At 33.5% G+C, this 18,129-nt stretch overlaps 1 protein-coding gene across 2 annotated transcripts in view; it reads right to left on the bottom strand.

Moving 5' to 3' along the window:
- Positions 1-592: 592 nt before the first annotated feature.
- LOC105878171 (disintegrin and metalloproteinase domain-containing protein 18) overlaps positions 593-18,129 on the bottom strand; it is a 101,541-nt gene continuing 84,004 nt past the window's right edge. For both annotated transcript variants that reach the window (XM_012777442.3, XM_012777440.3), the window contains 4 exons: positions 15,212-15,292; positions 12,002-12,116; positions 7,524-7,683; positions 593-723 (listed from right to left, as the gene is read on the bottom strand). In XM_012777442.3, the coding sequence (XP_012632896.1) occupies positions 681-723; positions 7,524-7,683; positions 12,002-12,116; positions 15,212-15,292 (399 nt within the window). In that variant the 3' untranslated portion in view covers positions 593-680. The remainder of the gene's footprint in view (positions 724-7,523; positions 7,684-12,001; positions 12,117-15,211; positions 15,293-18,129) is intronic.

Genomic DNA, 18,129 nt, shown 5'->3' on the forward strand with positions numbered 1-18,129 from the left:
ACCCAGGCCTCCTCCTTTCCTCATCTCCCCAGGAGACGCACGCCCTCTTGTGCAGGGTCAGGGAAAGACAGCTGCCCCAGCTCTGGACTGAGCCCTCCGACCCCCAGGCCCAGCAGGATCCCCCCATGGCTCTGAGGCCCTGAAACTGAACAGGCTCTAGCACCCTTCCTCTGACCTTGGCCTGAGCTACTGGAACAAGGAGGGCAACACCCGCCTCCTCATTGTGCACTGTGGAAAGGCCATCCTCTTACAGAGCAAGAGTCTTCATTTACAGTGACCCACGGAGGTCAGCTGGAGCAGGCCTTAGAGGATCACCAAAAAAGGCAGCATTGCTTGGCCAGCCGAGCTCATCACAGTAATGGCTTTTAGGGGTGGAATGGAGGCAGCTTGTGGCCACTGGCCTCCGGGCTCTTGCCAGGGCCAGGGAGGCAGAGCAGAGCCACAGGGCAGTGGGGGACACAGGGTGTAGACTAGGCCCAAAGCGGCCAGCGGAGTTTGCAGTCCCGGGACTGCCCACCACAGCCCGCTGTACTTGTGGAGGCACACGAGAGCCTGCGTTTCTGCACACATGGGCTTTATTTTCCAAAAGTTTGACATTTAAAATGCATTCAAAGGCGAAAGAAGGGTTATGAATCACAAGTTCTCCTCCAGACCACCTGCTGGTGAAGTTCTTGGCAGTATCAATATACCACGTCATAGCTTTCTGGTGCAATGGATGAATTACTGTAGGGGAGGAGAACAGAAAAAATAGAAATTCACAATAGTAACAGGTAATTGCCTGCTTTTGTGCATATCTGCTCTAAGTCTCAGGTCAAAACACAAACACTGTAAAATCAGTTCTATTATAGGTAAGTTTGATTCTTAGAAAACGGTATAAGGAGTTCAAATAAAAAGCTAACGGTAAAATGTATGTGTGCATTTGTTACTTTAGTATTGATTTGTAAATTAATATTTGGGCAAAAATATTACAATTATAAAATAACAATGTAAAAATAATCAATGACCATCAATTTATTCAGTTTTGTACACATTGTTTCTTAGAAAAACCTTATTTAAGGACACTAAATGAATGGTTAGTCATAAATTTTTCTCCAGCAATATGGAGTGCACACATGGAAAGATAATAGAGTTATTAACATGGGCTAATATTTAGGTTGGTGACTTGCCTAATTTCAATTCTTTTACAATTTCTTTATTTTACATTAATATATTTTTACTGTGGTAAAATACACATAACATAAAATTTACCACATAATTTTTTTGAGATGGGGGTCTCACCATGTTGCCTAGGCTTGTCTCAAAATCCTGGACTTTAGTCATCCTCCTGCCTTGGCCTCTCAAAGTGTTGGGATTACAGGCGTGAGCCATCATGGCTGGCCTAATCATTTTTAAGTATGCAGTTAGTGATATTAAGTACACCCAGATTGTTTTGCAACTATCACTACTATCTCCCGAAATCTTTTCTTCTTGCAAAACTGAAATTCTATACCTGTTAAAGAATAACTCCTCATCCCCTGTGGCCCATAAGCACAAGAAAACATGATCAATATCACTAATCATTAGGGAAACCCAAATCAAAACCACAGTGATATACCACCTCACACCCATTAGGATGACTGCTATTTAAACGAAATTATTATAAAGCAGAAAATAACAAACTTCAAGAGGATGTGGGCAGACTAAAACCTTTCCAACAATGCACAAGGTGCTAGTTCACCATTGTTTTTTGTAGTCGAATAGTACTCCATGGTATACATATACCACATTTTATTAATCCACTCATGTATTGATGGACACCTGGGTTGTTTCCACATCTCTGCAATTGTGAATTGTGCTGCTATACACATTTGAGTGCAGATGTTTTTATTATAGAATGTCTTTTTCATTGGATAGAGGCCTAGCAGTGGGATTGCTGGATCAAATGGTATTTCTATTTTTAGCTCTTTGAGGTACGATAAAGACTGTCCCAGACAAGCAATCGCTGGTGGAATTTGTGAAGACCAGACCTGCCCTGCAGGAAGTACTCAGGCCTGCATTACACATTGAACAGCACAGTAGACATTCACCAAAGTAAAATCGCTCTGGAGTTAAAATCCAGACCCTCCAAACAGAAACTAAGCAAAGAAATAATGGATTTAAACAGAGTTCTAGAACAAATGAGTCTAACAGAGATCTACAGAACATTCCATAGAAATAAAGCTGAATACACATTCTTCTCATCAGCTCATGGAACTTACACCAAAATCGATCACATCCTAGGCCACAAATCAGACCTCAACCACCTAAAAAACATAGAAATTGTACCATGTATCTTCTCAGACCATAGTGGTAAAAATTAGAGATCCGTTCCAACAGAAACACTCACTGCTTCACAGAGTCATGGAAATTAAACAATCTATCGCTGAATAACTACTGGCTCGAGGAGGAAGTCCAGATGGAAATAAAAAGATTCTTTGAACTATGCTGTACAGCAAAAGCATTCCTCAGAGGAAAACGAATGGCATTAACTGCTAACATCCGAAAGACAGAAAGCTCAAAAATCAAGAAACTAATAAACCGTCTCAAGGAACTGGAAAAGGAAGAGAAACATAGAAGAATAAAAGAAGTAACTAAGCTCAGAGCAGAACTAAATGAAATTGAGAACAAAAGAACTCTACAGAAGATCAATAAAACCAAAAGTTGGTTTATCGAAAGATAAAATTGATAGTCCTCTTGCTAGATTAACAAGAACTAGAAAGGAAAGGACTTTGACAAACTCAATCAGAAATGGAAAAAGGAGAGGCCACAACAGCCATCTCGAAAATACAAAACATTATCTGCGAATACTATAAAAATATATGTGCCTAAAAACTGCAAAATGTGGAGGAAATGGACAAATTCTTAGAAACACACAACCTCCCTAAGCTCAATCAGGAGGAAATAGAATTCCTGAACAGATCAATATCAAGCACAGAAATTGGAGCAACAATTAAAAATCTTCCAAAAAACCCTCATATTTCTAATTAATCAAAGAGTCAAAGGGAAAGGATGACAAGGAAAAACTAGAAAATATATTTAACTGAATAGAAATGAAAACATATGATATCAGAATGTATAGGTTGGACAGGTTGCAGCTAAACCTAAAGGGAAATTTATAGGTTAAATACCTATGCTAGAAGAAAAAATACCTCAAAACAATCATCTAAGCATTGACTTTACAATACTAGAAAAAGAAGAACTAACCAATCACCAAACAAGCAAAACAAAGTAGATAAGAAGTATTAACCTGCAGTCAGTGAAATGGAAACAGAACGCTAGAGGAAAGTCTTGTAATAAAAAGTTGGATCTAGATTTTATTAATTCACATTGTATGCCTGTATCAAACACCACATGTACCTTATAAAGACTATGCAACTATTATGTGCCCATAATAATTTTTAAAAATCAGAAAAATTAGCAAAGCCTTAATAAGCCTGAACAAGAAAAAAGAGAGAAAACATAAATGAATAAAATCAGGAATAAAGTACAAGAATTCATTGCTGACATTATAGAAATTAAAATGATTAAAAGAAAACACTATGAACAACTTTCTGCAACAAATTATACAATTTTGATGGAATAGATGTGTTTCTTGAAGACATAAGCTTCCAAATATGGCTTAATAAAAAATAGATATTCTGAATAGATTACAACAAATAAAGACATTAAAGTAGTAATTAAAATTCTTCCCATGAAGGAAAGCTCAGAACCAAATGGTGTTACTGGTAACATCCCATGTCTTAATTTGTTGGTGAATATGCAAATATTTACTTGGATATATTTTTAACCTGTTCATACCCACGATATATATGTGAATTTGTATGTTTTATAGAATTCACATGCAAATTCAACCTATCAATGCAAATCAACAGTTCATATGTGATGAAAATCATTTAATGTATTTTTGAGCTTCTTTCTGTTACACATGTTCCATGATAAAAATATACAATACTTAATGCAATCAGTTTTCTAATTACTCTATAAATTCATCAAGAATCCATAGGATGTACAGTAAAACACATTAGTAAATCATATACATAAATAACTTTTACAAAAGCTAAAAGATAAACAAATAGGGAAAAGAGATCGAAAGATGTCAATAGTTATTTCTCTACACAGAAAGACAGAATGGCTTGGATAAAAATAGATTTACATCCTCACTACCGTGTTTCCCTGAAAATAAGATAGGGTCTTATATTTATTTTTCCTCAAGAAGACACCCTAGGGCTTATTTTCAGGGGATGTGTTTTTTTTTTTTTTTTGAGTACAGTACAACAATCTACATTTATTCAAATATAGTTAAGTCGTCTTCTTCTGGAACATCATCATAACTCTCCAAACCCTGAATTCCATCCTGAATTTCTTGTGACTCTATTTCCTTTAGAATCATTGGCCCCAATCTCTCATGGCGAGCAATAGAGCTTTCATGTGGCAGATGAGAAGGGCTGCTCGTGTTTTTTACCCCTCTGCGAGGAAATGCAAGGGTTGTGCAGATATGCTGCACAGCCACGCCCATCACTAGGTCTTATTTTCGGGGTGGGGCTTCTATTGCGCAAATGCTTAGAAATCCTGCTAGGGCTTATTTTATGGGTAGGTCTTATTTTGGGGGAAACATGGTAGTAGCTAGAAAAATGTAAGTAACAAAAAAATTAGATACAATTACCACCTCCTTTCCCCATAGACACACTCACACACAGTAAAATTGGACTGCTACCTGTTGTGAAATTTTGGACTTAAGTTTGGATTGTAATTGGCCTTCAACCAAATTTTAAATGGTCATCTCTCATCTTCAGGATGCACTTGAAGCCAAAAGGATAAGGTTCTTCCTACTATCACTGCTTAACACCAGCCTGGCTAGAGCTTCTCATTTTTTTGTTGTTGTTCACTGTGTTCTACCTTCTAGTGCCACTAAGGGTTTCACTTAATATAAAACTTTCTTAGTTTGTTCTTTTGTTAATTTCATTGACTATTTTTATGAAGCACAGAATTACAAGTGAAAATTACCATATTTTATAAGAAGATCCAATATTCTGTCTATTAATTTTATGCGAGTTCACTCAAATGAAAGACCAACTATGTCAAGGACAGCATGGACTGGGAGAGCATGTTTGCAGAGGTCATTAAAAAAAACAGTAACAAAGAAATGGATACGAAGTTTCTTTTGAAAATTAATTTAAAAATAATCAAAGGAAAAAAACAGTTAATACAATTCTATCTTGCATTAAATCTTCACTCAAGGCAAAGGTGACAATACTCCAAAGGCAATTTTTTTTTTTTTTTTTTTTTTTTTTACCAGTAGCATAAGACATTAAGAGGAAATTGACTAACTCAATGATGGGTAATAGGATTACATAAGGATCAAGCTTTATGTTGCCAACCCCAAGTAACTGCTAGTGAAGCCAGGCAACTGGACACATGGTTTTATACTACCAGTAGCTATGTGTAGAGTTTGCTGAGCTTCAGTGCCCTTTATACAATTGAGGAGGTAATGCATGATGGAAATAAATATATTGCAACAAGATGACATACTTTAGTTCCAGCTAGTTTAAATATTTCTTTCAATGGCTCCTGGTATATGATAGTTGTAGAGTGAACAAAATTGAAAGAACTAAGTGTACATATCCCAGACCTGCTGGAAGAGTTCATAAATGGATTTTCACTGAGACAAGGGCAGTAGGAATTTTTTGATTATAGAGTTGTATTTAGCACATATATTACCCAGATCTCCTCAATGGTATCCCATATAAGGCATTCCTTTGAATCTGTCTTTTCTTTTTTTGTTGTTGTTTTAATTTTTTTTTATTTCAGGAAATTATGGGGTACAAACATTTTGGTTACATGTTATGACTTTGCCACATCCCAACCATGATTTGAGACATGCTCTTTCCCCACTTACAATGCTCACTGCCTCCATTAGTTATGAGTTTACCCACACCCAATCCCCCTACCCCCCAAAAATATTACTACTGTGTGAGCACCTTAGTGTTGATCAGTCAGTGCCAGTCTGATGGCGAGTACATGTGGTGCCTATTCTTCCATTCTTATGATACCTCACTTTGGAGGATGGGCTCAAGCTCTGTCCAGGAAAATATAAGAGGTGCCAGATCACCATTGTTTCTTATAATTGGGTAGCATTCTATTGTATAAATATACCATATTATATTAATCCACTCATGGATTGATGGGCACTTGGGTTGTTCCCACATCCTTGCTATAGTGAATTGTGCTGCCATAAACATTCGAGTGCGGATGTCTTTATTATAGAATGACTTTTGCTCCTTTGCATAGATGCCTAATAGTGTGCTATTGCTGGATCAAATGGTAGTTCTACTTGTAGCTCTTTGAGGTATCTCCAAATTCTTTTCCACAGAGGTTACACTAATTTGCACTTCCACCAGCAGTGTAAGAGTGTTCCTATCTCTTCACATCCTCACCAGTATTTGTTGCTTTGGGATTTTTTGATACAGGCCAATCTTACTGGAGTTAGGTGATATCTCATTGTGGTTTTGATTTGCATTTCTCTAATGATTATCTGTAAAGAGCCACGGTAGCTCAATTATATTACTACCTTTTTCAATGAATAAGATCCATCACTACCTGAACAATAGACATATAACACAGCGGTCCCCAACCTTTTTGGTACCAGGAACTGTTTTCATGGAAGACAATTTTTCCACAGGCTGGTGGGGAGGATGGTTTTGGGATGATTCAAGCACATTGCATTTACTGTGGACTTTATTTTTTTCTTTTATTACATTGTAATATATAATGAAATAACTATACAACTCAAAAATTATACAACTTATCAGGAGTTGGGGAACTCCTGATGTAATGTGTGTACTAGTGAAAGTCTCTTAATAAAATAAACCAAAAATAATACCCTTCAAAGAAAACAGCACTTTGAAGCTGAAATCGATATTTGTGATATTACATTTAAGTACCTATATGAGGATTTCTTGCCTTAAATGGGTTAAATATTTGGTTATCAGAAGAAGAGGAAGACAAAAGTAAGAATAGAATGTATAGATTCATGGGAAACAGTATATAATCTCAAAGAAATGTTGAAATTAGATTTTTATAGCATTTAAGACTATTAAACAGATAGAATTATGAAATTCAAATAATAATGAAAGTTTTAACACAATTTTAAAATTGGAAACATTTTTCCTAAAGAAAACCAACACCTGGACATAATATAAATTTAACTAGAAAGAAACATAAAATGATGCACCACACATCTTCTTCTCTGACTTATTAAGTTCCCTATACAGTGTGGAATACTCATGAGGAAATGTTCTAGAACAGTCAAAATTTCGATTTGCCCCAATGTACTATTGAAAAATTATTGGAAAACAAAATTATAAAAATGTTACTTATAGTAGATTAAAAATATTATATATTAGGAATTAATATAACTAATATTATATAACATGTATGAATTTATGACACTGGTCAATGATCAGCACAATTTAACCTAATATATTGATTATGTAAGTCATATTTACCCCTTATATCCTGTGCTCTCTCTGTTGCATGATTTGTTCATTTCATTTCTCTTAATGATCACAATGGTGAAAGTTATAAGAAATGGTAGAAGAATGTAGAAACTCAGAATAAGCCAGTTGTTCTGATGTGCATTGTAGCCTTTTTTAAATAAATATATATCTAGAAATGAACCATATTATAAATCAGTGAGGACTTACTAAATATTTAAATAAGTTTATGTTTTTCACACTTTAATCATATATAAATAAATTTTAAAACATTGTAAACTATTATAGGAAAAAATTTTAAAAAATCATTTAGGCTCATAAACTAAAAACTACAATGGTACATTTTCCATAGATTCTCTATCTTTTATGCATATTTGTTTAAATAATGTGGTGCTGTATATGTGTCTTAAATGCTGTTTGCTGCATTCAGCCTATTTGTTACATCAATAATTAAAAAATGAATACATTAATAGGACTGCATAATGTTTTAGGAAAAATAATAGACTTGGAGAACCCCCCATCCAAGACCCTTGCTAAATTATAGTTTCTTTGGAACTATGGAACTCTTCTTGGATCATTTTTAATTGACTCATGTCTCTCCATCTAGTATGTATATTCTATACATATAAAGAAAATACATATCTGTACATATATATCTGTATCTGTATCTTTATATCTATACATAACATATGCAAATGTGTATGTGTGCATATATCTTCTGATTCTGTAGGCATATTATGCCCTTTGATCATTTTATTACAGTTTCAAAAATTGAGATATTATACAACTTTGAAAAGTATCAAGAAAAACATGTTAGCAAAATTAGGAATAAATTGACTAAACGAATATGCATATACCCACTATCCAGGTCTCAAAACAGATCCTGTTAGAATTCCCAAAGCAATTTAGGACACTTCCTTATCTTCTCTCCCCTCTAAAGATTACAAAGATCCTGATTTTTCTAGTTATTTATTCAGTAAAATTTTACTGAAGTATATAACCTATTAACAAAAATATGTGCATAAAATTGTACAGCTCAAAAGACTTTCTTTGAACACACTGAACACAACCATGTAACCAGCACCAAATCTAGGAAACACAACATTACCAGCACCTCACAAGTGCCCCAACTTACTTCACACCCACCATTCCTCCCCCAAGGGAAATCACTACTTTACACGGATCATTTTTGACAGATTTTAAATGTTATATAAGTGGAATTATACTATATGCATATTTTTTTCTGCCTGACTTTTTGTGTTCATTGTTACCGACTTTTGGGATTCACAGATATTCTTGCTTATAGTAGTAAAATGTTGATTCTCATTGATGCTTACTATATCATTGCATAGAAATAACAGCTATTAATGCATTCTCTTCCAATGGGCATTTGGGTAGTTTGCAATTTGGGTTATTAGGAATGGTGTTTCTATGAGTATTCTACAACATATCTCTCAGATATGTGCATACATGGGGAATGTCAAAGCTTGTTCACAGCATATGCCCATATTTGATATTAGTAAATAATTCCAATGAATTTACTGAGTGGTTATAACGATTATATTTCTATTAGTGGATTAGAGTCTTGGTTGTTGCATACCTTTGGAATTTTTCTTCTTTTTATATAGTTGTTCTATTTTGTTTTTTTGATCTAATTGAACTTTATTTTTATTTGACAAATGATAATTACATATATGGGGTATATTCTTCTTTTAAATGTTTTATTTTTAATTATTATGGGCACATTATAGTTGTATATATTTATACGGTACATGTGATGTTTTGATACAGGCATACAGTGTGAATTAAGCAAACCAGGGTAATTGGAGTATCTGTCACCTCAGACATTCATCATTTCTTCATGTCAGGAAACTTCCAATTCCATTCTCTTAGTTATTTCAAAGCATACCCAAACTTATTTTTGACTATAGTCACTTTGTTGTGCTATCAAATATAGTTCATTCTATCTAACTGCATTTTTGCACCCATTAACTATCCCCACTACATCATGCCCTCCCTGTTACCCTTCCCAGCCTCTGGTAACCATCATTGTATTGTATCTCCATGAGGTCAATTGTTTCTAATATTTAGCTCCCACATATAAGTGAGAACATGTGAGATTTGTCTTTCTGTGTCTGGCTTATTTCACTTAACATAATGGTTTCCAGGTCCACCCATGTTGTTGGAAATGGCAAGATTTCATTCTTTTTTATGGCTATATGATATTCCATTGTGTATATGGACAAAAATTTCTTTAGCCATTCATCTGTTGAGGGACCTATAGGTTGATTCCAAATCTTGGATATTGTGAATAGTGTTGTAATAAACACGAGAAAATGAATATCTTTTTGATATACTGAATTCCTTTCTTTTGGGTATATACCTAGCAGTGGGATTGCTGAGTCAAATGGTAGTTCTATTTTAGTATTCTGAGGACCGTCTATGCTGTTCTTCATAGTGGTTGCACTAATATACATCACTACCAACATCGTACAAGGGTTCCCCTTTCTTTACATCCTTGGCAACATTCATTATTGGTTGTCTTTTTGAGAAAAGCCATTTTAACTGAGGTGAGATAATATTTCATTGTAGTTTTATACTTCATTCCTCAAAATGTGATTTATTATTATTTTCTAATAAATATATAGATTTATATTTTGCCATGTTTTCCCAAGTTGCATTCAGAATAAACACTGTATCCAACAGATTTTTTTTTAATAATCTACAAAGTTTTTATTTTATTTATTTATTTATTTATTTTGAGACAGAGTCTCACTTTGTTGCCTGGGCTAGAGTGAGTGCCCTGGTGTCAGCCTAGCTCACAGCAACCTCAAACTCCTGGGCTCAAGCAATCCTCCTGCCTCAGCCTCCTGAGTAGCTGGGTCTACAAGCATGTGCCACCATGCCCAGCTAATTTTTTTTGGTATATATAGTTTTAGTTGGTCAATTAATTTCTTTCTATTTTTGGTAGATACGGGGTCTCGCTCAGGCTGGTTTCAAACTCCTGACCTTGACCAATCCGCCCGCCTCGGCCTCCCAGAGTGCTAGGATTACAGGCGTGAGCCACCACGCCCGGCCTACAAAGTTTGTAATAATATGGAATACAAATCATTTGTGAAGAGTTCATTCTTCTATAATTTTCATAAAATTTATTGTATGATATTTATTGAAACTTAAGGATACTGTATTCTAACGTATTTAACTAAGTTAATTAAAGCTGAGTATCTCTAAGAAAATCTAGTTACACATATTGTCTATCATCATGGGAGTCCCTTCCTATCTACAGTTTTGCTTCTGCAATTTCAATTACCCATAGTCAACTGAGGATTCAAAATATTAAATAGAAAATTCCAAAAACAAACAATTCATAAGTTTTATATTGCATGCTCTTCTGAGTTGCATGACAAGATCTCACCCCGTCTCACTCATGGAATGAAACCTCCCTCTGTGCGACATACCATGCCATATATGCTATTCTCATTAGTTACTTAGTAACTGTCTTGGTTCTCAGGTTGACTGTCCTGGTATCACAGTGCTTGGGTTCAAGTAACCCTTATTTTACTTCATAAGCACAAGAATAACGATGACTTTAATTTGGATATGACAAAGAGAAGCTGAGAAGTGCTTGTTTTAAGTAAACAGTTGACAGTTTGACTTAAGGAAAAAATTACATACTAGTATGCTAAGACCTACGGTAAGAACAAATCTTCAATCCAGGAAATTGTAAATAAAAAAAGAAATCTGTGCTAATTTTGCTGTTGCACCTCAAAATGCCAAAGTTATGGCCACGGTGCATGAAAAGTGCTCAGTTAAGATAGAAAAGGCATTAAATTTGTGGGCAAAAGACATGAACAAAAAACATGTTCCGATTGATAGCAATGTGTTGTGCTAGAAAACATTGAGCCTATACGAGGACTTCAACAAGGATTTCCCTGGGGGGAAAAATGACACCAAGCCATTTACTGTAAGTAAGGGGTGATTATACAGATTCAGGAATAGGTTTAGACTGAAAAATATAAAAACTCCTGTGTCTTCTGAGAGAAAATAAACTGCCACATTTCCAGCATAGTTAAAGAATTAAATCAAGAAGAAAGTAGACCATCCAAAGCAAGTCTTCAATTGTGATGAAAGTGGCTCTTCTGGAAGAAGATGTCCAATAGAACTTATATTCCTAAAAATGTGAAGAAGCCACCATGGCATAAAACATAGCAAGGGCAGTTAGTTATTGTTGTTACTCTCTTGCTGTACCTAATTTATAAATTAAGCTTCATAACAGGTATGTATGCATAGGAAAAATAACAGCATATACAGGTGTTGGTACTATGTGCAGTATCAGGCATCCACTGGGGTCTTGGAATGTACCCCCAAGGATAAGGAGGGACTACTGTAATTTCAATAAAGATGCCATTCAAGAAGAATCTTAGATTTCTTTAATTAGCTCCATATAAGAGAACATTCTATTTTGCTTTAAAAATTAAATTTCTACTTACCAGATGTTTGAAAATTTCCATCATCAATACTGCCCCCTGGTGAACCGATCTGGAATTTACAATCTGGAGGCTTATGGCCAGGAAAACATTGGCAGTTACCAAAATTATTACATATCTGAAACAAAAATATAGAATCCTTTTGAGTCAGCGGGCCCAAAATGTACAAACAGCTCTTAAAACTTAAAAATAAGAAAACAACTCAAATTTTAAAGATAGGCAAAATATCAGGACACCTCGCCAGAAAAGATACACAGATGGCTAGTAAGCATAATAAAAAATGCTATTTTTTTATTATGCATATGCCATTAGAGAGTAGCAAACTAAAATAGCAGTGGGTTACCACTAAGCAATAATTAGAATGTTTAAAATCCAAAACTCTGAAAACACTAAAAGTTGGTGAGGATGTCAAGCGACAGGAAACTTTATTAATTGCTGGTGGGAATGCAAAATGGTACAGCCACTTTGAAGGACAGTTTGGCAATTCCTTACAAAACTAAACATGCTCTTCCCATACAGCCCAGTAATTTTGTGTTCCTTGGCATTTAGCCAACTGATTTGAAAAGTTAAATCCACACAAAATCTGGCACGTGAATGTTTATAGAAACTTCATTCATAAGTTCCCCAAATTGAAAGAAACCAAAATGTTGAGAAGGCATAAACAAACTGTGGTACATCTGAGCAACAGAATATTATTCAGTGCCTAAAGACAGTGAGCTATAAAGCTATGAAAAGACATGGAAGAATCTTAAATGAATATTATTAAGAGATAGTAAAAAGATCATTGGTTGGTAGGAATTTGGAACAGGGGAGGAAGGGTTAAATATGTGGAGCACAGGGCATTTTTAGAGAAGTAAAATTCTTCTGCATAATACTGTAATGATGGAAATATGCAGTCATATATATTTTAAGATCTATAGAACAAACAAGTTAACCCCAATGTTGCAAGATGAAAAATAATAGGGAAAACTGGAGGGTAGAGGAGTTAGGGGATATATGGTAGATCTGTACTTGGCACTTATTTTTTGTAAGCCCCAAATTGCTCTAAAAAATGTCTACTATTTTTAAAGGCTACTACAGAAAATACATAATGAATAAAATCACCAAAATAGCATAACTTTGATATTCAATCAAAAACCTTAAGTACAAAATATAAAACTTGACAATCAATAGCATTCAGAAAACAGAAACAATTATATCAAAAGAAATATTCAAAAACTGAATCAAAAAACAGATCATTGTTGGTTTTATTCTGGGCATATAAAGTTGGTTTTACATTTTAAAAAAGTAAGTAAATGTATTTGTATATTAACATATTACAAAGAAAAAATTATAGGTTAAGGTCAATAGATGCAGAAAAAAATTTGATTAAATTTTAGCATCTATCAGTAATAAAAAAATTAACCAGATTAGAAACATAAGGACTTCTATTTTTTTATGTTTTTATTTTAGCGTATTATGGGGGCACAAGTGTTAAGGTTACTTATATTGCCCATGTCCCCCTCCCTCTCGAGTAAGAGCTTCAAGCATGTCCATCCCCCAAACGTTGCACATCTCACTCATTGTGGTTGTATACACCCATCCCCTCTCCCCGCTCCCACTCTCCCGACACCCGATAAATGTTACTCCTATATGTCCACTTAGGTGCATAAGGACTTTTTAAATTTGAAAATTATCATTAAAAAAATCTTTTACAAGTATTATACTAAAGAATGAATCTTGAAATCTTTCTTTCACCACATATATTCAATCACACACTAAAATTTTGAATTTAATATTGCTCTTTTCTTAACTACTTGATATTGATAGTGATATTGATGCTCAGATCAACAAATTTCAGAGTAATGAAAGGATAAATTTCTAGGGAGACTAATCCAAATAAAAAGTGTATAATTAAAGAAAAGAGAAAAACAGCATTATAACTATAATATTTGATGATTAATGATATTTTGGAACAACTACATATATGAATAAACTTTAACTAATAAAATTATAAATGATAGAGCTATCTTTGAAATCTGTCATTGAGAGTAAATGTAACTTTACCTAGACTCAGTCCAATTTTACTTGACTTTGTAATTATTTTTAAATGGTTTTTCTTTTTAAACATTTTACTTGTAAAATACAAATATATAGAGAAATATACATAGGAATGTATATAAAATTTTCTTTTATGTATTGCCTTTATGAATGTGACATTTCACAGTTAAAAAGTTTTATAAAAAAGAAAAAAATCTAAAAAGTCTGAGTAGAATAACAACTGAATCTAAATAGTAATAGATTAAGACAACACACTAGTATCCAATAAAACAAAGTTTTGAAAGTCTACAATGTATAATTTTATTTTGAAATTTTATGAAAAAATTAAGGTTAATGGATTAAAACAGAAAATTTAACAAAAGAATTTGAAAAACACGAACAGTTGTAATTACAGAAAGCAAAAAACAAAAGACAAAAAGGTGGCTAATCTCTTTGTTAGCAGCCCATAGCAGATTAGTGACAATGTAGTGGCATTTATATCTTCCAAATCCAAATTATTTAAAAATTGTGAAATTAAATACTAATAAATTCTTTTGAATTAGGGGTTCATGCATATAATGTTGACTATATCATACATTGATATTCTTTTAGAGAAAGACTAAAACAAAGAACCTAAAACTATAAATTTTAAGAGATGGTAATTCAATATAAAAGTAAGAACAAATTTATATTACCAGATTAAAATAAATAAACAATTGAGAAAAATTAAAAAGTTTTTTTCATGAGGTCGCATTTTCTATTGGAAGCCTCTTCATTAGAACAATAAAAATATTCCCTAACATGTCACCATGTTCTTTAAGTATACTCTGTAATATTAAAAATCTAAATACTTCAATTATTAAGTGTATGGGGGAGAACAAAATATGTTCACACTATAAGGAAAGCATATATTTATTTGTATTAATTTTTTTTCATTTAAACATATTACTGATTCATGAGTCGTGGGTGCTTAAAATAAACTAAATACATATCTAGTACAATTCACTTAATAGTGTTATAGTATTAAAATTAGCTCCATTGGTTTCCTTTATTTTAGTGAGCTAGACCTAGGCAAGGTCAGCTTAAAAGTGACTTATGCTCCCAAACCTGGCACACAGTATAAATGTTTATTTGGTGAAGCCCACAATAATAACATGCAATTTAGAACCACAGAAGGCAAAGTTAGTTACTTACCCCATTCCCTTTGCATTTTGTAGTGGCATTGCAGTGATTTCCCAATAAGTGAGCTTTCTGGCAGGTTTTATTTACACAATACTAAATTAAAAACAAAAATTGTAGAATAATTTGCAAATTTTATATAAAGTATGAGAAAAAACAATAATTAATGATTTGTTATATATGCACAAGCAATACTCAAATTGAAGGACTTCTTACTGATATTACTCAATTCTTGTAAAAATATTCTGGCATTCCAACATAAAATCTAAGCAATAATAACTCCAAGAAATAAAAAGTTTGAGGGTGTTTGCTTTGACATGATCTGTTGAAGATACCTATAGCTGGGATTGACTTGAAATCCCCATCAGAGGGATTTTCTATATTATTTTTAATGTTTTACTATGAATGGTTAGATGATGGCACAGATTTTTCCTCTCGAAAACTAGGAGATAAGGCCGGGCGCGGTGGCTCACGCCTGTAATCCTAGCTCTCTGGGAGGCCGAGGCGGGCGGATTGCTCGAGGTCAGGAGTTCGAAACCAGCCTGAGCAAGAGCGAGACCCCGTCTCTACTATAAATAGAAAGAAATTAATTGGCCAACTAAAAATATATATACAAAAAATTAGCCGGGCATGGTGGCGAATGCCTGTAGTCCCAGCTACTTGGGAGGCTGAGGCAGGAGGATTGCTTGAGCCCAGGAGATTGAGGTTGCTGTGAGCTAGGCTGACGCCATGGCACTCACTCTAGCCTGGGCAACAAAGCGAGACTCTGTCTCAAAAAAAAAAAAAAAAAAAAAAAAAACAAACAAACAAAAAAAAAACAACTAGGAGATAATTAATTTTGTTTAGGTTTCAAATATAATTTAGAAATTGTTATGAATCTTTGTTACAATGTTTATCAGAATAACCTGCAAAATAAATATTTTACCTGCATTGTTATCCATTGTAAAGCTCTGTTATGTCCAAGTGGATGTTCTAGTGGTGATTAGTCACCTGGATATTTTAGCTTTTTGCCTCATTTACCTTTTTCTATTGGAACTGGCTTTATAGCTTCTTGTTTTTACAAAAATATCAGCAAAATATATGATTAAGTCATTCACAATATGAAGACATCAAATATAAGTGAAAATTATCTTTTTGTAGTTATTTCCTCAAATTAACATAAAACCAATAAATAAATTACAAATTGTATTATACCAGGCCACTTTTGTACTTGATGTTCAACATAATAGTGGATCTAGCCAGAACATTTTGGCAAGAAAGAAAAAAGAAAAGAAAGAAAAGGAGACATCTAAATTGTAAAGAGACATGTAAAATGATCTGCTTGCAGATGACATAATCTTTTATGCAGATGATCTTTTAAGTAGAAAAACCTAAAGATTTCATACACACACACACACCTGATAGAACTAATCAATGAATTCAGCAAAGTTGCAGGATAAATATTAACGTGGAAAAATCAGTTGCAAGTCCACACACTAATAATGAACAATCCAAAAAAGGAAATTAAGAAAAATTTTATTTATCCAAAAAATAAATGATTTAGAAATATACATAACCAAGGAGGGGAAAGACTTATAAATCGAAAATTCTAAAACATTGCTGAATACTTAAAGACATTGTTTTAGCTTCCACATATAAGAACATGCAGTATTTATCTTTCTGTGCCTGGCTTATTTCACTTAACATAATGTTCTGCATGCTCATCCACTTTGACATGAAAACAGGAATTCACTTTTTTCATAGTCAAGTAGTGTATGTGTTGTGCATATCCTAGGTTGATTGCATATCTTGGCTATTGTGAATAGTGTTGCAATAAATGTGACAGTACAGATATCTCTTAGATATACTAATTTTCTTTTCTTTGGATAGATACCCATTAGCGGGATTGCTGGATCATATTGTATTTCTATTTTTAGTTTTTGAAGGATGATCATACTGTTTTACATAATGACTGTACTAATATACATTCGCCCCAACAGTATAGAAGAATTCACCTTTGTCTACATCTTTACTGGCATTTGTTATTTTTGTCCTATTGAATGTTAGAGGTGATGGATTTGCTAATTACCTTGATGTGATCATTATGCATTTTACATATATTTTGAAATATCACACTTTACTCCATAAAATAAGTACTGCTTTTATGTATAAATTAAAAATAATAATGATTTATATTCATATGGAAGGCTAAGAGGTAAATGAGTCTTAAAAAAGAAGAATAAAGTTGTGGAACTCGTCTCCTAATTTCAAAACTTACTACATAGCTATAGTAATGAAAATAGGGTGGCCCTGGCATAATAACAAACATATCGACCAATGAAATAGATTAGAGAGCCCAGAAATAAATCATCACATAGATGACCAAATGATTTTCAATAAAGCCGCCAAGGTCATTCAATAGGGAAATGAATGTTTTTTTCAACAAATGGTATTGGGAAAACTGGAGATCCACATGCAAAAGGATATGACTAGACCCTTTTAAAACTCCAAATGGAAAAATAATTTGAAATGGATCAACAGCTTAAACATAAGAGCTAACACTATTAAACTCTCAGAAGAAAACATAAGGAGAAATTTCCATGACATTAGACTTAGCAAAAACTTCTTAGATAAGATGCCAACATCACAGACAATAACAAAAATAAATCAATAAATTTGACTTCATTAAAAAAAAAAAAAAAAAAAAAACCTTTGAGCCCAAGGACGCTATGAAATACTGAAATGGAAAACCACAGAATGGGAGAAAATATTAGCAAAATATATATCTGATAAGGGATTAATATCCAGTACATAAAGTTAACTTCTAAAACTTAAAACAATCAAGTTAATTAAATAATGAGCAATGGAATGAAATAAACATTTCTTTAGAGAAAATGAATAATGGCAAATAACCACATGAAAAGATGCTCACAATCATTGATAATTCACTGATT

This window comes from Microcebus murinus, chromosome 24, assembly GCF_040939455.1.
Source record: "Microcebus murinus isolate Inina chromosome 24, M.murinus_Inina_mat1.0, whole genome shotgun sequence".
Taxonomy (NCBI): Eukaryota; Metazoa; Chordata; class Mammalia; order Primates; family Cheirogaleidae; genus Microcebus; species Microcebus murinus.